The 23,534-nt window shown below is 32.9% G+C and overlaps 1 protein-coding gene across 1 annotated transcript in view; it reads right to left on the bottom strand.

The window, feature by feature from the left end:
* The window catches only part of LOC145296654 (excitatory amino acid transporter 3-like), a 192,842-nt gene that overhangs the window by 80,384 nt on the left and 88,924 nt on the right, over positions 1 to 23,534 (bottom strand). The window contains exon 2 of the mRNA XM_080142591.1: positions 4,512 to 4,554. Within this exon, the coding sequence (XP_079998717.1) occupies positions 4,512 to 4,554 (43 nt within the window). The remainder of the gene's footprint in view (positions 1 to 4,511; positions 4,555 to 23,534) is intronic.

Here is a 23,534-nt window from a genome sequence, read left to right as displayed (position 1 = left end):
TATATATATATATGTATTGTATATGTGTGTGTGTGTGTGTATTTTGTTTTTTGACCGTTTTATTTGTTTGGTTACATATGTTTCGGATGTAGGACCGTGTATACGATCTAACAGCCTCGTCAGACCTTACAGAAAACCTGTACGTTTAACAAAGCTGTTAGATCGTAAACACGGTCCAACATCCGAAACATATGTAACCAAACAGATAAAACGGTAATAAAAAAAAATAAAACATATATTTGCTCTGCAATAGTATTGAGGACTCTCTTCAGGTTTTTACTAATTACCAGTTTTACCAAATATATATATATATATATATATATATATATATATATATATATATATATATATATATATAATAAAAATTGCAATTAAATTTACCAAAATGACCCAAGATGGTAAAATTAAAGTATATTATAAATATTAAAGAATTAATATTTATAAAATTATCTCAGCCAGATGTAAAAGCTCGATAAAACCAAATAGGAAATAGAGCTTATAATATGAGCAAATAGTTAATAAAGTATGTTAAAAAAACACTTGGAAATGAGTTAAAAACATATTTAATCTAAAAAGGAAACACTAGATAAATGGATAGTCCTTAATCCGCGGAGTTTCGAACAAATACTTTCCTTCTCATCAGAGGGTAGGAATTAGCAAAATGCGGAATCGGATTTTGCATGCAGAAGTATTTGATGAAACAAGAAATAAGTCAAAGATCTTACTTGAAAACAAAATAAGTTAAGGAGAGGAAATATGGTAAAGAAAAAGGCGATTACACATGAATGGATAGTCTGGTGGAAGATAAAAAATCCAGTGACGGTAAAATCCAAATGTAAATCTTCAAGAAAGTTAAAAGAATTTCCATTTGTACAAGTAAAATCCCAGGAAATCCCATATTTGGAAGAAGATGGTCCATAATAATCCAAAGGCAGAAATCTCTGATGAGAAGGAAAGTATTTCTTCGAAACTCCGCGGATTAAGGACTATCCATTTATCTAGTGTTTCCTTTTCAGATTAAATATGTTTTTAACTCATTTCAAAGTGTTTTTTAATATATTTTATTAACTATTTGCTCATATATATATATATATATATATATATATATATATATATATATATATATATATATATATATATATATATATTGTTTTTATTTCACACCGGCAAATCAGCTTTTGATTAAAAGTTATTACTGGTGTTTTGGCATTTCTGAAAGCGCGTGAGGTGGGGTACATGGTTGGGGCGGATGTCGGGCCGTAAAGACGTGGTGACAACCTCTCTCTCTCTCTCTCTCTCTCTCTCTCTCTCTCTCTCTCTCTCTCTCTCTGATCGACTGATTGTTTTCTCTTTATGACGATAAATTTATATAAACATCCTTTTCCTATTGGAATGTTTTATATTTCCTGTTGTCTATTGTTTCAATCTGTTAACCGATATCCTCTTACATAGTCCGCACTGGATTTGGGTGACAATAAGCCTCTCCGATGTCCCATTCCCCTTCGCACTGATCTAGTGGAAGTCTGGTGCTATCTCTCCTCTGTCTTCCCATCCTCTTTGGCCCTCCTCGACCATTTAGTGCCATTTTATGCTGACACTACATTTTTTTAAGGCGGGGGTAACTTACAATAATATAGTTTCAGTTTCCTTGATTCCATGTGATGTTTCTTTATGTTTTACTTCTGGTGCAGTTTCTAGTTTCTATATGACCAGCTAGCGCCTGTAACTCATATGTATTGGTCTCCGCATTCGCTTCTACGTCTCCTTGCTATTCACCATGCTGAATTGGTGAAATCTACGATCTGGCAGAATTTTTTCTTTTTGTTGACAATTAAGATATCCGACCTTTTTGCTTTGATGGGGTTATCTGTTTGTATATCCATCTCCTATAGGATTTTATGATTTCTGTTTTGAAGTACTGTTGCCAGTTTGTATTTGTACCATTTGGTTGGGTGTTCAATATGTAGTTGTCTGCATAATTCTCAGTGATCATTTTCCATTTGATCGTATCTCTTATATTCTTTTTTGGGCTGATTTGCTGCATTCGCTTATTATGTGATTCATTGTTTCGTCTCTTTGTCTATAGAGTTTGTATTCGCTGTTTTCTTGTGCCTTGTCGGTCCTTGCTTTGATGTGGTTGATTCAAATCGCGTTATCTTGTGCAGTTGTTATTAGTGATTTAGTTTCTCTGTTTAGTTTCCTTTTCGTAGCCATGTCCAAGTGTTTTCATTAGTCTCGGCTTTTGTCATCCTTATGAATCGTTCATCTAGCTGTTTCATCTCACATTTTCCATATCTGATCCCTTGCCTCTGTTTTCTGTCTTGATCCTTTTTTTTCGATGTCGTTTATCCTTTTATACCCTTTTGTTGTTCGTCAATATGTATTTTTCTAATTCTTTTTTCGTGTCATTCAGTCTTCTTTACAAACCAGTTCTTTTTCTCCGTCTTTGCTTTTCACATAGAGTCAATCATCATCACCCTTTCGGGTAGTGCATTGTGCATAGTCATAAGTTTCCTGGTCTGCTGGTAAAGATGCCTCAGTTCTTCTTTGGTCCAACCTATAAACGGTTCAGAGCATCTTACTAATGATACTGCCTATGTGTTTATACCTTTTATTAGGTGTCTACTATGTAGTTTAGTCTCTAGAAGTTTTTTTGTTCCTGTAAAGTATTCCTTTTGTCATTATTATTGGCTCTCAGAGAGCTTTCACACAGGTCATCAAAGATCTTTCCTAGAAATCGACCCGTGGTGTTCCCTGGAATCTGAGTGACAACAAGTTCCCCAGTTGTACTGTTAGAATTCTTCACACAGTGAGTAAGCACATGATAGGCCAATAGCACCTGGGGGCGGTTTCTTTCTCTGTCTCCTTCTGTATTATCGTGGTTCTATCTTTAGTAATCTGGCACGTTTGTTTCCTGTATACATCTTCTCAGGTTTATTGTTATTATTATTATTATTATTATTATTATTATTATTATTATTATTATATCTACATAAAAGTATATGTATCTATTTTCAGTATTTACTTTGACAGTGCTCCATACGTGTAGAGCTCGGTAGTAAGTTTTGAAAATATATATGGCAACACAGAATTATAAGCTACACAGAATTTTCCGCGTTTCACCCTCCTGAATATTAAAGAGAGCGAGAGAGAAAGAAAGAAATGGATAGATGTATAAATAGATAGATGGTGTGTGTGTGTGTGTGTGTGTGTGTGTGTGTGTGTGTGTGTGTGTGTGTGTGTGTGTGTGTGAAACACCCACGTGTTTGTCTTAATTCAAAATCGTTAAATGAAACGAACGTTCCTTACAGATGTTTTAAAACAGACACATATTGAATCCATATTACCAGCTGCGATGTCTAGTCTTTTCAGCCAGCTAGCGAAGTTCTATGTTATTTGACATGATATTCATCTCCCTTGCGCGTCCAGATGATGTGACACAAGGGTCAGAAGTGTTTGGAGGAGTCAGCGCCCTTGAATAAGAGTACTCTCCCCATCGAGAAAAATAGTGAAAATTCAACATTATATTTATTCATGTGTTTAAAGTATTTTCCCTTCAACAATCCTTCACTCTTTTTCTCTTTTTATTATATATATATATATATATATATATATATATATATATATATATATATATACACACACACACACACACACACACATATGACATTAAAAATGTAAAAATTTCTGAAACAGTTTAAGTTGATATTATAATCGACATTTTAACACGCATATATAGACATTGTATTTATTTGTTTATTTATTTATTTATACTAGCAGGATGGCCCGGCGTTGCCTAGGACTAAATGATGATCACCGAATGTTTCACGAGCCATATTTTATTGTCATCAAAATCGGTAAAATCACCAATTTTTCATTCAAATGGATTAATTGCCTGCTCTAGTTGCATTGGTCCACACTACATTGCACTGTAGATTATCTACTGCTGATTTGCTGAAATTATTTTTATATATTAAAGTTTAAAATGCAAAAGTCAAGTATTATAGTTCAATTATGCCTTAAACAAAAACATTCATTCCGAACGCGCCTCTGTCTTATCGGAAACCTACTGTTGATTTTATATGTCGAGTATTTCAGCTTGTGTGGTAATAAAACTTCTCAAATGAACTTGTGATGTTAGGCTGTGTAAGGTGTTAACTTACACAGCCTAACATCACAATTATTTAATTCATCGGATTTTTTTTTTATGATCGATTATTGAAACTTGTCCAAGACATTCTGATGCAAAACCTATCTAAGAACACTGCCATACTTATAAAATATATTTGTGTATACTTTCATAAAAATTAGCCCAGCGTCCATGAGTCCATGGGGAACAAACTAACATGCACAGACAAAGTTCCATCCATATAATATTAGAAGATATATATATATATATATATATATATATATATATATATATAGAGAGAGAGAGAGAGAGAGAGAGAGAGAAAGAGAGAGAGAGAAAGAAGCAGGAGGAGGGTGGGGAGATAATTTCATCCTGAACTTACCTTCATAAAGCAGGCTACGATAATATTGTCAGGAAATGTATTTCTGCAAAAGTTAAAAAGCTTTCATTTAAACACTTTTATAGTCATTGGATGTAAATGAAAAAAATTACCGAATTCAAAAAAGTTTTTAATCAACCGAAGCGCATGCATAATTATACCGTTATTATTGTAAATATACTACGCGAATATATGCGGTATTAAACTGTTTCACCAGCCAAATTAGCATCATGGTTAAAGCGTTAGCTAATGAGTTAGGAGAGCAAGGTTCAGTTCTCAATCGAGTCAAACTAACGACCCAAAAAATGTACTTGATTCTTCCTTGCTAAAACACTCAGCATTACAAAGTGAAGAATCAAGAGTAAGTGGAGTAATCCAGAGTCTAATGAACTTATAGTACTTGTGTCCATTCTATATACATACCCCCAACCAACCTGACGATCAACAAAATCCTTCCTCTTCACTGTTGAGCTCTAGAGTGCAAGAAAGTATAGAAATAGTTCCTTCCGATCAATATTCTTTTAACGCGTGGAAGATGTTTGTAAGATTTTTTTTCGCTGTTTTATGCAACTCATCGCCATAAAAAAAAAAACATGGCGGCAGAGATTATCGCTTAATTTCGGTTAACTTATTCAGGTTGGTTATATAACGTTTTGGGGGAGGGTTATTTGCCACTCGGGCTTCGGGGTAATAATAGGTTAAGTAATTCTTTTAATCGAAGTTAACCGATCACCTCGATCGCCAGTTGGGATTTTTGTGTGCCAATTGTGTGCGAACATCGAAATAAAAGTCTGAAATAAGATAAACAGTTTCCACGGGTCTACTAGTCGACAGAAAAATCTAATTCTACTGCGTTTGTCATAAATCATTTGCTTTATTTATTTATTTATTTATGTACTAGTTTTGGACGATTAACTATTTTTTTACCGAAATCTTTTTTCGTGTGGAGAAAAAAAAAACACAAAAGCGCTCACCCTATTCTGATTACCACACTTACCACTTTGTGGTGGTTGGGGTTGCTGTTTTAATGGCGACCTCTTCAAACGGCCAACAAAGTAAATACAATCGGTATAATAGCAATGTACAGGTCAAGTGTTTGCTCACCACCGGTTTTATTTTGTTTCTTTTTACACGGATCACCGACACATACTTACAGACACGAACAAATATCTTACCTATGAGTAGAGCTTGATCTTTTTTATTCTTTTCAAATCAATGTTGAACATGAAATGAGATTAAATTTAAACCTTTTTGGCGAGGATCAAAGTGTAGTATCTGGCGAAAAAATCAAAGAAAATTATATTCTTTTTTGCACCTAGCATACCAGTCTAAGATCCACCTTTAACAATCAATCTGACAGAGACAGGGTCATTGCGGTGGCATTGAGGTGGCATTGAGGTGTGGGTGCTTGATTTTCCCTCATATTAAAAACGACTTTCAATCTTTGATAATTTGTAGGCAAGTAAATACGAAACAAAGTGGCATAGCTCTCTCTCTGCAGCCTCTTTCCCACAGAAGAAACGTTGCGAGTCTGTCCCTGCCCTATCGCTATATTCATGGCAAGTGTTCGACTGGGCTCCAAACTATGATTCCCTCCCACTCGCCAAGCCTTCACAAAAATCACTTTTTCTAGCTAAAATCACTATCAATAAATTCCCCACTCCCTAAACATGGATTCCATGAACAAAGCTTCTTTCCTAAAACTTTCACTGGTCTGCTTTCCAGCTGATTACAATATCATTATCTTCAAGTCCAATGTAAACAAGTTCTTATTGAACCGTCTTCGTAAATAATCTATCATACCAAATTATTTCCACAAACGATTATTACGCTGTTCTGATGACTATACACACATTCACCCTTATCCTTAAGTGGCCTCTAGGCTTTGATATATGGTAACCTCTTTGTAAAAAAAAATGCTATACTTCATCTTTGCTGTCCTCGGTCACTGAAAGAGAAATCCTTCCTGACTAAGATCCGCTCTTGACAATCAGTCCGGCAGAGACTGGGCGATTGCGATGGCCTTTTTAGAGCCTTGATAATTGGTGTTCCCTTTGCAAAGATAAAAGACATGACTGGTATATGAGAAGTTTTTTTTTTCGATTGTGAGTAGAAAGTGTGAGACGTCCGCTTTCTTATGCTAATTATAAAAACCGGGTATCAGTCTTCGACAATCAGGCCAGCTTGGGCCATTGTGACAGTGGTGGCCTTTTTTTCTTTGTCTTTGTTCTGCTCATTTTCGAAAGTCCACCCTCACAAGTCTTGTTTCACACTGTGAGAAGGTGTTTAAATAACCGCTTGAAGCACCTGCACCGGTGGATGCTCAGTTCTACTTGGGCCATTGTGACGGTGGTGGCTTTTTCTGTCGCGTTATTCTTTTTGTTCTGATCATCTCTCGAAGATCCACCTTCTCAGGTTGCTTTGGGAAGAACTTTTTTGCTAACTGCCTGAGATTTCCCATCTTATAGCTTTGTACCGTATCTTCCAAGTTGGGAGAGAAAGGAAAATGCCAAAGCGTAGTATATGTTGTGGTACTACACTTTTTCTGTCCTCGGTCGATGAAGAATAAATTCTAGACCAGGTATGTGCAACGGGCGGCCAGCGGGCCACAACCCAGCCCGCCAAACCAGTTAATGTGGTCATTGGATAGTATTTTTCCGAGATCGTAGAATTAGTTTTATCGTTTTTGAATTGATCGCACAAAATATCATTTTTTTTATTTTTGAATGTATTCACAATATTACTGAATATACTTTACTAGAGTTCTTATAAGAGTTCATTTTCTTACGATAACTGGCCCGCATTTTTGTTACAAAGTTCAAATGTAGTCCAACCTTAAAAAATGTTGCACAATCTTAAAAAATGCTGCACAACCTTTAAAAAGTGTTGCACAACCTTTAAAAAATGTTGTAGAACCTTAAAAAAATGTTGTAGAACCGCGTTTTAGACGGACACAATGTTGAATCTTGTCTCAATCCAGAGAGCCATTTTTAAAGGAGGTGAAATCTATATACAGGAGATTGGAGAACAAAATTGACGGCATGTACATTAAAATGCTTCCTAGGATCTCAGCCCCAGAGAAGAATCGAATTTATTCGTCACTTTTGGATGTCATCATCAGTGAATGCCAAAAACAGAGAGGAGATAGTGTTATGTTTTATTTTCTCATGCAGTTTTTTTTTTAATGGGTTCACATGTAAGATAGATAGATAGATAGATAGATAGATAGATAGATAGATAAAGTAGTATTCTCCTACTCAATGAACTATCTTTTTAAGAATAAATGGTTGGACACAGTGAACAGAGAACAGAGATCATTTCACTCGGCGATTATCAAAGTTTTCCTTTCAGTTATTATCGTCGATCAGCCTCGCGCTACTTTCAGCCTGATCTTAATCTTAAACATGCACTTTTTTTGTCGATCTTGCCATCCGTGACGTCATGCCATGTTAGCTGTCGTCTCTTTGTTTTTCTCAACTTTTGACCCATTTGACCTCCCTAACTTTACACGACATCTCTTCTTGTTCATTGTAAAAACTAGTTTATTTCATAAACTTCGTATCATTTCGACCTGTACTCAGTTCGTCCCTTGCCAAGATTAACACTAGCTGATGTAATCGCTGTCCGACATAGGGATATCCGTTATGTAACTATGGAACTCTGTTGGTTATCTTATTCATTGATTCGAAAACAAAACAAATGTATTTTCTTAAAACAAAATGGAAACAATGCTCATGATTAGAACAGTATCCGAATAATACAAATGATGCAAATTAGTAGAACCCGTGGAAATTCCACGGTAGTTGAAAATTTGTAAAACATATTATAAATAAAATGAATAAAAAGTAAAATAAAACAAATAACAACGAATTTTAAACATTTTTTAGAAAATTATTTTCTAACCTTTTAAAACTAAAAAGAATTGATTAAAAAAAAATTGGATTTAGATTTTTCAATGAAAATTTAACACAAAACATATGGGTTTTTTTGTTTTGTTTTGTTTTTCTGAATAATTTTTTTATAAATTATAGAGGAACAGATGTCAATTCACTTGCAAATTTTTTTTAATTTTAAAAAGAATCTATAATCAATAAAACTTACAGACTCTTCCCAGTATGATTTTTTTTTTAATTATAAAATAAAATAGCCAGTTGGATTTACTCGCAAAAGAATTGGCACAGAAGACATCAAGAGACGCTATATAAAGCAATTTAACCGACAATATTGATTAGATGAAAAGTAGAATAACTTTAAAAAACAATAATTAGACGGAAATGCTAGGTGCTATATTATAACGTGTGTTTAAATGAAAACATGCTGCTTAAATCAACTCTACCTCTCCCCCTTTCTTCCTCTCTCTCTCTCTCTCTATATATATATATATATGTGTGTGTGTGTGTGTGTGTGTGTGTGTGTGTGTGTGTGTGTGTGTGTGTGTGTGTGTGTGAAGATGCACACTTTTTGGATATTTTTTTATTTTGAAACGGAAACAGATAGTCATGTTTTTTTTCTAATTTTTCGAGAGGAAATGGTTTTAATGATTTTTAACTGATAAAAAGCAACTATAAAGGAGAGGAATTCGTTTCTCATTATTAATGTTTGCGATAATGGTGTTTTTGTTGCACTGTACAGACAAATAAATTAATAATTAGATAATCTAAAAATCTTTAAAAAAACTCTAAAAAAATCTAAAAAGAAATTCACTTCCAATACATCATTTGACATTTATATTTCAATTACATCGTATGGTATAACTGGATGAATATTAAATATGATTAGACCTTTCTTATTTATATAAGGTTGTCATTGATGGACGTACATCCAAGCAGTATAACATTAATGCGAGAGTGCCTCAGGATCAAAAATCCTTGGACTACTTTTATTGCTGATAATCATTAACGACCTCCTGATAAGATTGCGTCTGAGATTTTTCCTTCAAACTTCTCGGCCTAACGTTTGCAGACAATATGAACTGAAACAAATGCATTGAAGACATTGCGAAAGATGCTGCAAGGAAGGTGGGTTCCCTCTATTGTGCTAGAAAATTACTCACATCCGCGAGTATTCTGTGCCTCTACAAAGCCACCATTCGCCCATGCATGGTGTATTGTTGTCACATCTGGGCTAGTAAATCTACCACAAGTCTTTCCCGCTTGAATAAGGTCCAAAAAGAGTCTTCAATCTAATAGCTCCCACTTTGTCAACTAAGCTCCAACCCCTGTCATATCGCCGCAATGTTGTATCACTGTGCCTGTTTTACAAATATTTTAATGGAATGTGTTGTGATGAACTCGTTACACTTTTGCCTCCTAAGCGTACATATCCCCGGCAAACCTACTTAGCAACAAAATCACACCCTTCACTGTTGAGGTCCCCAAATTCCCGAATGCTTTCTATTCTAATAGTTTCTGCTCTCGAACAGCTAATTCCCCTCCCGCTACCTGCTTCTCTGACTTTCTGATGTGCAGAAGTTTAACGTAAACCAACATTTTGCTAATCTTTCCGAGGTCCCAAATAGTAACCCCTTACATCTAAGTGGCGATGTGTCTTGTTAACTTTATGTTATGGGTGAACGTGAGTAAAAAAAAAATATATACTCGTCTGAACGCGTATATACGTGTGCAAAGGCTGCAAGTGCAAAGGCTGCATGTGCAACATATTTTGTTGAGTGCGTGTTTCAATGAATCATGAGTCGCATTTTTCGCTTGGTGCGGATTGTGAACGCACGTGGCTTATTTTTCGCCATTCCTTCTGATCCAAGGCAAGTTGGTTGATGAACGCCCAACTGTTGAGAAATGTCCGATCAAAAACATTTTTTCTCTTCATCTTCTCCTTGGCTTTCCTCTGCCTCTTTTGCCTTCTAACATATCCTCAAAGCATAACTTTGACAGGTCAGTGGTTGATCGTCTGACATGGCCAAAAGTTTCAGGGTTTTACTTTCGATTTTATCAAATACAGCAGGAAAGAAAGTAGTTTACGGAGTGTGGATATCTTGTTGTTGTTTTTGTTTGTTTTGTTTTTTCGATCAAGCGATGTCCCGTATCGAAACGCATTACGTAATTTTGAAACACTTCAATACGATTGGCTAGTTGTTTTGTCCGTGATACAATGAAGACCATATAAAACTACTGGGAGGACATAAATTAAATAAACGTTTTCTTGATTTTAGAATGGTGCTGTGTTTTTGGAAAGTTTTCAAGTTTTCATATATAAGTAAAGAATGCAAAGGAGATAAGAAATAAACCAATAGAAAACAGAATTATGTCTACAGCTAAATCACAGTTTAATCTAAACATGTCTTTTCACAGATCGCCTAATTTATTTATTGCATAAGCTGACTTTCTCCAGTGATCATGAGACGACATTGAAACACAGAATCGGGATGGGGTGGGTTGGGGGATGAATAAAGTAAATTTATTTCACAGCATTGCAATTACATAAAACTTTCCAGAGACAAAAATAAGGCATTGATACTTCAAGTTAGGAAAATCAAAGCAGAGAACAATAAAACCTTTCCACTGTGATAATAAATAACAAGATTTCTCAAATCTCATTCTTTCTGAGCAGAAATTATGAAAACTATTAGTGTTGGGACGATTAATCGGAATCAGAAACAACGGAACTTTGGGAGGTATCGGAATCGGAAAAATGTGTGCCTGCATAACGATGCAAAAAACGATTTGCTTTGATTATCTTTTTTTATTTTCTATTTGCCATATCTATTTGCCATATCTATTACCACCAGGGAGCGACGTCTACGATTTTCTGGTTACTGCCAGAGTAGCAAGCAAGAACTGGTGAGAAATGTATTGCTGTGGTCTCCACGGCATGGGTGCACGAGCATAGGACGACCTAGATTCATGTACATCAAACAAATTGCACATGATGCTAACTGTGATCCTGAAGATCTGATGCAGCTGATGGAAGACAGGGAAATCTAGAGAGAGAGAGAGAGAGACAGAGAGACAGACAGACAGACAAACACACAGACAGAGACAGAGACAGAGACAGAGACAGAGACAGAGAGTCAGATTGGTCCGAGCAAGGAGCCCGGTCAGATAGATATGTATAGATTTTTATTTGATTCAGTTTTTTTTTTAATCTTCCACTGCTGGTAGTAGTAGTAGTAGTAGTAGTAGTAGTAGTAGTAGTAGTAGTAGTAGTAGTAGTAGTAGTAGTAATAATAATAATAATAATAATAATAATAATAATAATAATAATAATAATAATAATAATAATAATAATAATAATAATAATAATAATAATAATAATAATAATAATAATAATAATAATAATAATAATAATAATAATAATAATAATAATAATAATAATAATAATAATAATAATAATAATATTGATTGATTAAAGCCTTTCAGTAAAACTTCTATCTATAGATCACCCCACCACACAAGTGTGTTTTTGCGTTTGAGAAAATATTTGCACATTTAACATGTGTTTATACGGTAATTCCGACAAATACCCATTTTATAGTTAACTATTTAGAGATTTATAAAGAATCGGAATTGGAATCGATAATTGTATCGGAATCTGAAATTTAATATGGAATCGGTAATTGTATCAGAATCGGGAAAAATATTGGAATCGTCCCATCACAAAAAACTAGAAAATTTATATAAAATAATAACACTAATAAAGATGCGCCCATTTAAAAAAGTAAATAATAAATCTTATTTCTATTCTTATATAAAAGTCACTTTTGTTGGGGGGGGGTATTTCTCCAAGGTTCCAAAACGGTTGGCCTATTTTTCCCCAATTTCACACAAATTTAATTTATATGGCTGGCAGTGTTCTTAGAGATGTTTTGTGCTGAAATTCATCCACTATGTATCGAAAATCGAAAAAATCCGATTTTAAAAATAGCTTTTCTCTCTTATAGATAAAACGAATAATTTTATAGGGGAATATTTTGCGTTACACCGGCCAATGGAGATAATAAAATTTCAGCAAATCATTTCGCTTGCATATTTTAAACCTAAATATTAATCAGAAGTAACTTTTCCAGGACATTCATCGTCGAGCCCATGTTACATGAAAAGGGCTGTCCCCTTTTCATGTAAGTAATAAAAAAAAGAGAATTAGTTAACTGAAAATGATATCAGATAAAACAAGAATCGAACCCTGTAGATAAGTTTTAAAGAACAATAGGTTTTAAATGGAATGTCAAGTTAAATTGTTAATTCTTTAAAAATATTTTATGAATAAAATTTGGCTTAGAAAGAATGCATAATAAAAATATCAGTTAGAGAATTAACAAGTAGATTAAATTCCTTTGTAAAACAAACAAAGAGAATGGGAAATTTCCTGGTCGTTAGAAATGGTTTCTAAACGTGCAAATCGCGCATGTTTGAAACACATGTTGTGGTCACGTTGACCAGACATACGTGTGACGTCATGGCAGAAATGATTTCTCAATGTAGGAAAGGGTTCGAAGAGTTAGAGAGATCAGAGACTCAGAGAAGCAGAGAGGATCAGACCGATTCTCAGTTTGAGTCAGAGCACCCTCTTGGAAGCGGGGGGCTTAGAAGGAACCATGTAACAACTTTGAATCCCTGAAGTACAGAATCATTTCCGACTGGTCGAAGAATAAACTATCATCATGTTTTTTTATAACTGCCGTCTTTCTGTGTTCATCATTCCAATGAGAAAAGGTAATGTGTTTAATCATTCCAATATGTATCAATGTATACCACTTCATCCCTCATCAAAGTATATGTCTTGTGAATATCAACTCTCTCCATATAAATGTCTTCAACATGTACCTACTGTCACTCTGTCTCCTCTCTAAATGAACATTTAAAATATGTGTGTTGTCAACAACAATCAACATTTAATAATATATGTACAGGCCGTCAAGTAAATAATATGTACTTTAAAACGGATATCATAACATACATTTCAGCTCGAAAAATGTGACGTCATTCGCTATCGTTCAACCGTTGGCCTGTTGATAACTGCATTTACGTCGCCCATTAGTCATTCAACCGTGACAATAATTGTTATAAAGATATGGGTTACCATGCACTCAGTTTGACCCCTGTCAAAATTTGTACTAGGTAATTTGTACTCGACGTAGGGTATTTAATATGTCACAGATGTAGAAGTAGCATTTTTTCGGGTAGAGCTACTGTTCGCTTCTGTATCCGTTTAGATTTTAAGAAATGTCATATGCTGGAAAATATAGCGACTATGTAATCGTTGACTCTTTGCAGTTTCAGACATGCCATACACATGCAAATATAACTATTAACCAATTTCATATTGTTTGGATTTGATGACTGTCATATACCTACAGAATTGGGTACTACATTATTGGCGGTGTCTCATTCGCACTGCTTCCACGGAAAGACTGATTTGAAAACCTTTGTTTTCTTTCTCAGTTCGAAAAACATGGTGTCATTCTTCATCTCCTCCTCTGTTTTGTCTACCGTTTAATCTGCTTCAACTTTTCTGAAAACGATTTTGTTTTGCAGACCTGGGTTATTGTAACGTTGCAGGAACAAACATATTAGGTTGGTGCAAAAACAATGTCGTTTTCTCACATATGTTACTTTATATATGATTTCTGAATTAATTAATTTATATATATATATATATATATATATATATATATATATATATATATATATATATATATAATTTTGAAGACTCTATCGAATCGTGTTATTCATTACCGTTCTCAATCTCTTCATTATTTTTTTTTTGTAGGTTTTTCAACAGGATGGACAAAATTCAAATACGCACGATTTTCTTATTCTAGTTCAAACTAGGCCGAAAAGCTGCAGAGACACCTCATGATATCAATGATGCGTTTGGCCCAGGAACTACTAACGAACGTGTGGCACAACGGTGGTTCTTGAAATTTCACCATGGTGACGAGAGCCTCGAAGATGAAGACGGTCGCAGCCGGCCGATTGCGGTTGATAAAGAACAATTGAAAGCCTCAATTGAAGCCGATGCTCGCAAAACCACACGAAAAGCTGCTGTTGAACTCGAGGTCGACCACTCAACAGTCGTTCACCATTGAAAGCAATCACGGAAGATAAGAAAGTTGGATAAATGGGTGCCGCATGAATTGAACGATCACAAAGTTGTCGTTTTGAGATATCTTTTACGCTCCTTCTGCGGATTAAAAACGACCCATTTCTCGAGCGGATTGTGACGTATTATGAGAAGTGAATCCTCTACGACAATTGGCGACGTTCAGCACAGTGGTTAGATGCCGGAGGAGCTCCATAATACTTCTCAAAGCCAAAACTGCACAAAAAAGGTTATGGCGACCGTTTTGTGGTCTGCAGCTGGTCTCATCCATCACAGCTTCTTGAATCCTGGCGAAACAATTACAGCAGAGAAGTGCTGCTAACAAATTGACGAACTGCATCAAAAGCTCCAACGTATGTGGCCGAGATTGGTTAAACTGAAGGGACCAATTCTCCTCCATGATAACGCTCGCCCTCATGTTGCTCAACTGATCCTGCAGAAGCTGAACGAATTGGGCTATGAGACTCTGCCTCATCCGCCATCTTTACCGGACCTCTCGCCCACCAATTATCACTTTTTCAAGCATCTCGATAACTTCCTGCGCGAAAAATGCTTTAAAAGCCGAGATGATGTCGAATCAGCCTTCAATGACTTCATCGCTTCCAGAACTCCGATAAATAAACTTGTTTCTCGTTGGCAAAAATATGTTGATTCTAATCGTTCTTATTTCGATTAATAAAGTTTATTATGAAAGGAGTTATGATTTTTTGAAGTTGAACGTCAAAAAAAAACGGCATTATTTTTACACCATCTTAATAATAAATAATTTCTTATCCGTCCATCTTTTTCGACCGCACTCTTTCTTCTTCCTTCATTTTATACGTCCATCTCCTTCGGTGCCGACTTTGTTACTCCCCGACCACGTGAAGTCCTTTTTTCTTTTTCTTCGGACGCAACCCCCAGTACACTTGCCAATTTGCATACGCGTTCAAACGCTGCTCTTGCTGCTAATACAATCGCTAGCCATCCATCCTTCGACTGCTGCTGATATTTTCATACGCGCTCATATGCGCTCTGTTAGAAATCACTTTTTCCATAGCTACCAACGTAATAGATGCACTGAGACTAAAGCTGCTTTCAGGAACGCCAGCAAACACTGTAAAAGAGTAATAAAAAATGCAAGAGAGCTATATGCCCAGTCTGTTAAATCCAAAGTAGCTGATCAGCGGCTTGGTTCCCACCAGTTTTGGCGAATAACAAATAGGATCTTGAACAGAAGTGTGCGTTCTATCCCAACCATTATCAACGGACCAGAGGTCATCTCGTCAACTTCAGACAAGGCCAAACTATTTGCCAAGAACTTTGCAGCTAATTCTACCCTATGCGACGAAGGCCATCAACTCCCCATATTTCCTCCTATAACACAGAACACGCTAGGTAACATACAAATATCCGTGCATGAGGTCGCCAAGCTAATCAAGAACCTAGATTCCAGTAAAGCAACTGGCTCTGACGACATTCCAATTATAGTGTTAAAAAAGCTGCAACCAGAACTTACTCCCATACTTACGAAATTGTTTAAACGTTGCCTTAAGGAGAAGTGCTTTCCAAACACCCTGGAAAACCTCATCAGTATGCCCTGTATTTAAGAACTCAGGTGATAAGTCATCTCCTTCTCAGTACAGACCAATAAGTCTCCTGTGTGTCATGAGTAAGTTGATGGAATCCGTATTAAATAGAAAAATAGTCAACCACCTCAGCAGAAATAACCTTCTTAGTGACACGCAATATGGTTTCCGTTCTGCAAGATCTACCGCAGATGTGCTAACGGTTATATCTCATAGGATTAGTGAATCTCTAGACAAAGGCTTCCTTTCCAGGGCAATTGCTCTTGAAATATCAAAGGCCTTTAACAAGGTATGGCATAAAGGCCTACTTCACAAGATCTCCAGCTACGGTATAACTGTATATTCTATCTAGCATTAATTTCTCTCATTTCTCTCTGATAGGCTCATAAGAAGTAGTGGTTGATGGACAAAAATCAGAGGCCTGCAGTATTAATTCTGGAGTCCCTCAAGGGTCCATCCTGGGCCAACTCTCTTCCTGATCTACATCAATGATCTCCCTAAACAAATACTTAAATCATTCGTTGACATCTATGCTGATGACACGACCATCTACAGCAACACATCAAAGTTCTCTCTGATTCTCTCTCCTCTGATCTCGAACGCGTGGTTCAGTGGGGGAAGGCGTGGCTGGTTACCTTTAATGCATTTAAAACCAAACTCCTATCTTCACATCATCAACGCTCTGATCCCAATCTGGCATCAATTGAAATGGATGGCTCTCCTCTAGGAGAAGCCCCATGTTTTGACAAGCTTATGGGCTTGACCTTTACTCCTGATCTGAAATGGAACACGTACATCAAGTCTGTTGCCAAGGTCGCTGGAAAGATGGTGGGATCCTTCTACCGCTCCAGGAGATATCTCACTACTGATGCAATTCTCTATCTATATAAAAGCCAAGTACGTCCAAGGATGGAGTACTGTTGCCGCATCTGGGCAGGAGCTGCCAAAAACAGCCTATCTTGCCTTGACAGAGTACAAAATAGACTTCGTGGCTTAGTGGGGATGCCCTTTTCTTTTCTCTGCAACCTCTCTCCCACAGAAGAGACGTTGCAAGCCTATCTTTGTTTTATCCTTATTTCCATGGCAATTGCTCGTCTGAACTCCAATCTCTGGTCCCCCATCGCCAATCTTTTACAAAAAACACCCGACTAACTGAATCCACTGTTAAAATCTTTCCCCACCCTTTATCTATACCTAAATCAAAACGTAGATTCCATGAACAAAGCTTCTTTCTTAGAACTGCACGCCTGTGGAATTCTGTTCTGTCTGCCTGCTTCCCTACTCACTACAACTAGGATGTCTTCAAGTCCAACATAAACAAATTCCTGATGAACCGCCCCCTTAAGTAGACACTTTAAATATCCACACTAACGTACTGTACTTACAATAACCCTTGTCCTAGAGTGGCTTCCGGGCCTTGATAAGTGGTGACCACCTTGTAAAATAAAAATTTAACTAGGGTGTCCCTCATCAAAATTCAGAAAAGTTAACTTAATCCTTATTGGCGTAAGGTTCCTAATATCTAACAAAATACCGGTAAATGATTGAATACTTGTGTTGACGTTCCTGAATGTGAGTTTTCTTCCTAGGCCGCTGTTTCTACACATTACCACTTTCTCGTTAATTTCATGGAAAGTACTCGACTGAACTTCAATGTCTCGTTCTTCTTTGTAAGACATTCACAGCAAGGACACATTTCACTACCACAACGAAGAAAGCCTTCCTTTTCTTTCTCAGTGTATCTAGCGTTAGGTGATATTTTCATTGTCGATTTTCATCGCGAGTTCTGAGAAACACATAGCTATGGGACTGATTCTTCGTAGATTACAACTTAGTCGTATATAAGATAAGACCAATGTCAACATTCGATGGTCATAACATAAGTAGATTTGCGTCCATTCATTGGCTATAACATTAATGAAGATGCATCCATTCGTTGATTGCAATAAATCTGCGTCCATTTATAAAGTATAACATTAATAGAGCTGCAATAGAGCTGCATCTATTCGTAGATCATATCTTTAGTATATCTGCGTCTAATCATAAGCTATAATATTAATACAGCTGCGTTCATTCGTAGGTTAAAACATTAGTAGATCTGCGTAAATTCAAGAACCAAAATATTAATAGAGCTGCGTCCATTTGTAAATAATAATATTAGTAGATCTGTGTCCACTCAGAGATAAAAACATTAATAGAGCTGTGTCTATTCGAATTTCATAACATTTGTAGATCTTCGTTCATTCACAGATCATAGCATTAATAGAGCTGCATCTATTGGTAGGTCATAACATTAGTAGATCTGCGTTCATTCACAGAACTATCATTAATAGAGCTGCGTCTATTCATAGGTAATAACATTAGTAGATCTACGTCTTTTCACAGATCATAACATTATTAGAGCTGCGTCTATTCGTAGATCATAACATAAGAAGATTTACGTTTATTCACAGATCATAGCATTTATACAGTTGCATCCATTCTTAGGTTCTTACATTAATAGAGCTGCGTTAATTCGTAGGTAATGACATGATAGATTTGCGTCTATCTGTAAGATATAACATTAGTAGACCTGCGTTCATTGATAGGCCATTATATAAATTGGGGCCCGTATATTCGTAGGTCATAACATTAGTAGATCTCAGTCTATTCTACAGATCATAACATTGATAGAGTTGCGTCACATTCGTAGGTACTTACATTTATATAGCAGCGTCCATTTGTAAGTAATAACATTTATAGAGCTGCGTCTACTCATAAGTCATAACATAAATAGAGCTGTGTCTGTGGGTCATCAAATTAGTAGATTTTTGTCTATTCACAGGTCATAGTATTAATAGAGCTACGTCCATTCGTAGGTCGTTGCATTTGTAGATCTACGTCCATTTACAGATCATAGCAATTACAGAGCTGCGTTCAGTCGTATGTCATAATTTTAATAGAGCTATGTCCAGTCGTGAGTCATAACATTAGTAGATCAGCGTCTATTTACAGATCATAATATAAATAGAACTGCGTCTATTGGTAGGTCATAACATTTACAGAGCTGCGTCCATTCGCAAATCATAGCATGAATTGAGCTGCGTCCATTCATAGATCATAGCATTAGTAGACTTGCGTCTACCTGTAGGGCATAATATTAATAGAACTGCGTATATTCATAGGTCATAACATTAGTAGATCTCTGTCTATTCAGAGATTATAAGATTAATAAGGCTGCGTCTATTCGTAAGTTATAACATTTGTAGATCTGCGTTCATTCACAGATCCTAACATTAATAGTGCTGCGTCCTTTCTTAGTTTATAACATTAATAGAGCTTTATCCATTTGTTGGTCATCATTAATAGAGCTTCGTCCATTCGTAGGTCATAACATTTATAGAGCTGCGTCCAGTTCGTTGGTCATAACATTAGTAGATCTGCATCCATTGACAGATCATACAATTATAGAGCTGCGTCCATTCGTATGTTATAACATTAGTAAACCTGCATCCATTGACAGATCATAACAATTATAGAGCTGCTTTCACTCTTAGGTAATAGCATTAATAGACCTGCGTCAGTTCGTAGATCATAACGTTAATAGAGTTGCGTTAAATTATAATAAATTGAAAAATGCATCGTATGTTCTTAAACTGACTAAAATGTTAATTTTAACCTAATACTTCCTAAGTCATAAGTTATAACAGTAATAGAATTGCACCGAATTCAAAAATTGCATAAAAATCTGATGGCATTTTCTTGTGTTTTACGGGTTTTTCATGCAGCATTTAACATTTTGATTCGATCAAATATTTGATTAACTTTAATCATTTTTTATTTCTCTGCAATAAAAATACACAAATACTTTTTGTAACCTTTTCTCTCACAAAAAGTATTTTCGTTATTTTTTCCGAATGCGAGTAGCATTTAATAAGTAATGACCATGACGCACAATGCAAGGGTGCAATCTTCTGCTGGGAAAGTTATGATCAGAGTTTTCTGAACCAGAACAGCGTCGTGATCACATATTTTCTGGCAAAAAGTTCCGTAATTATAGGAGCTTATTATGCTTCACTTTTAGGAAATTATTAGAAGCTATTAAAATCACGGAGCGGGGTAAGATCAACAAAGTCATCTTCCTTCTGCAAAACAACCATCCAGTTCACAAAGCAAATATCGCCAGAATAGAAGCACGAGTATTGTGCTATGAAATAATAACCCGTCCTCCTACTCTTTTGACCTTGCACCTTCTGACTTTCACTTCTCGGCTGGTTTTGAAAGAAAGCGTTTCTCACATGATGCAACCTTGATTTTCGAATTGACATAACGGTTGGAGGTCCAACCTGGAGTCTTCTACAAAAAAATTCTCCGTCTTAAACGATGGAAGAAATTTGTAACTCTTAGTGCTTCTCATGTCGAGAAAAGCTAATAACTGTGTAAATTTTCATTTTTCTACTCCTATGTAACGTGAGCTGGAAGCATTAACTATTGAACGACCCTCGTATCTTTTGATAGATTTAACTCTTCATCAAGTTTATCGAACATAACATCGGCCAATGTATCTTCTCTAAAAAAAATAATCTCACCAGACGTTCAAGGCAATATAGCATTACAACTGCACAGCTTTAAATTCAATAGATTTATTTTAGTTAAAAGTTTAGTGGGTCGGTTTTCTTCATTGATGCAACTCAGTGAGGTGGTAATGCAGTACTCATGAAACATGGCATTTCTTTCATTTTTTATATTCAACCTATTTTAATATTTTATATGTTTAACGTATTTAACTATTTTATATATTTAATGTATTTTAATATTTTATATATTTAATGTATTTTAATATTTTATATATTAAATGTATTTAACAATTTTATATATTTAACCTATTACACTATTTTATATATTTAACGTATTTAACTAATTTATATATTTAATGTATTTAACTAATTTATATATTTAATGTATTCAAGTAATTTATATATTTAACGTATTTTAATATTGTATATATTTAACGTATTTTAATATTTTATATATTTTACTTATTTTAATATTTTATATATTTTACGTATTAAGCATTTTATATATTTAACTAATTTATATATTTAACGTATTTTAATATTGTATATATTTAACGTATTTTAATATTTTATATATTTTACTTATTTTAATATTTTATATATTTTACGTATTAAGCATTTTATATATTTAACTAATTTATATATTTAACATATTTTAATATTTTATATATTTAAAGTATTTAACTATTTTATATATTTAATGTATTTAACTATTTTTTATATTTAACATATTTAACTATTTTATATATTTAACGTATTTTACTATTTTATATATGTAACGTATTTAAGTATTTTATAAACTTAACGTATTATACTATTTTATATATTTTACGTATTTAACTATTTTATATAGTTAATGTATTTAACTATTTTATATATTTTATGTATTTAAGTATTTTATATATTTAATGTATTTAACTATTTTATATATTTAACGTATTTAACTATTTTATATATTTAACGTATTTAACTAATTTATATATTTAACGTATTTAACTATTTTATATATTTAATGTATTTAACTATTTTATATATTAAATGTATTTAACTATTTTATATATTAAATGTATTTAACTATTTTATATATCTAACGTATTTAACTAATTTATATATTTAACGTATTTAACTATTTTATATATTTAACGTATTTAACTATTTTATATATTAAATGTATTTAACTATTTTATATATTAAATGTATTTAACTATTTTATATATTAAATGCATTTAACTATTTTATATATTTAATGTATTTAACTATTTTATATATTTAACGTATTTAACTATTTTATATATTTAACGTATTTAACTAATTTTTATATTTAACGTATTTAACTATTTTATATATTTAATGTATTTAACTATTTTATATATTAAATGTATTTAACTATTTTATATATTTAACGTATTTAACTAATTTATATATTTAACGTATTTAACTATTTTATATATTTAACGTATTTAACTATTTTATATATTAAATGTATTTAACTATTTTATATATTTAATGTATTTAACTATTTTATATATTTAATGTATTTAACTATTTTATATATTTAATGTATTTAACTATTTTATATATTTAACCTATTTAACTATTTTATATATTTAATGTATTTAACTATTTTATATATTTAAAGTATTTAACTATTTTATATATTTAACGTATTTAACTATTTTATATATTTAATGTATTTAACTATTTTATATATTAAATGTATTTAACTATTTTATATATTTAATGTATTTAACCATTTTATATATTTAATGTATTTAACTATTTTATATATTTAACGTATTTAACTATTTTATATATTTAATGTATTTAACTATTTTATATATTTAATGTATTTAACTATTTTATATATTTAATGTATTTAACTATTTTATATATTTAATGTATTTAACTATTTTATATATTTAACCTATTTAACTATTTTATATATTTAATGTATTTAACTATTTTATATATTTAAAGTATTTAACTATTTTATATATTTAATGTATTAAACTATGTTATATATTTAATGTATTTAACTATTTTATATATTTAACGTATTTAACTATTTTATATATTCAATGTATTTTACTATTTTATATATTTAACGTATTTAACTATTTTTTATATTTAATGTATTTAACTATTTTATATATTTAATGTATTTAACTATTTCATATATTTAATGTATTTAACTATTTTATATATTTAACGTATTTAACTATTTTATATATTTAATGTATTTAACTATTTTATATATTAAATGTATTTAACTATTTTATATATTTAATGTATTTAACTATTTTATATATTTAATGTATTTAACTATTTTATATATTTAACGTATTTAACTATTTTATATATTTAACGTATTTAACTATTTTATATATTTAATGTATTTAACTATTTTATATATTTAATGTATTTAACTATTTTATATATTAAATGTATTTAACTATTTTATATATCTAATGTATTTAACTATTTTATATATTTAATGTATTTAACTATTTTATATATTTAATGTATTTAACTATTTTATATATTTAATGTATTTAACTATTTTATATATTTAATGCATTTAACTATTTTATATATTTAATGTATTTAACTATTTTATATATTTAACGTATTTAACTAATTTTTATATTTAACGTATTTAACTATTTTATATATTTAATGTATTTAACTATTTTATATATTAAATGTATTTAACTATTTTATATACTTAACGTATTTAACTATTTTATATATTTAATGTATTTAACTATTTTATATATTTAATGTATTTAACTATTTTATATATTTAATGTATTTAACTATTTTATATATTTAATGCATTTAAC

The sequence above is a fragment of the Euprymna scolopes genome, chromosome 17 (assembly GCF_053919585.1).
Source record: "Euprymna scolopes isolate OS-2025 chromosome 17, ASM5391958v1, whole genome shotgun sequence".
Taxonomy (NCBI): domain Eukaryota; kingdom Metazoa; phylum Mollusca; class Cephalopoda; order Sepiida; family Sepiolidae; genus Euprymna; species Euprymna scolopes.
Note: the sequence above shows the minus strand (reverse complement) of the source record. Positions and strands in the feature narration are given on the sequence as shown.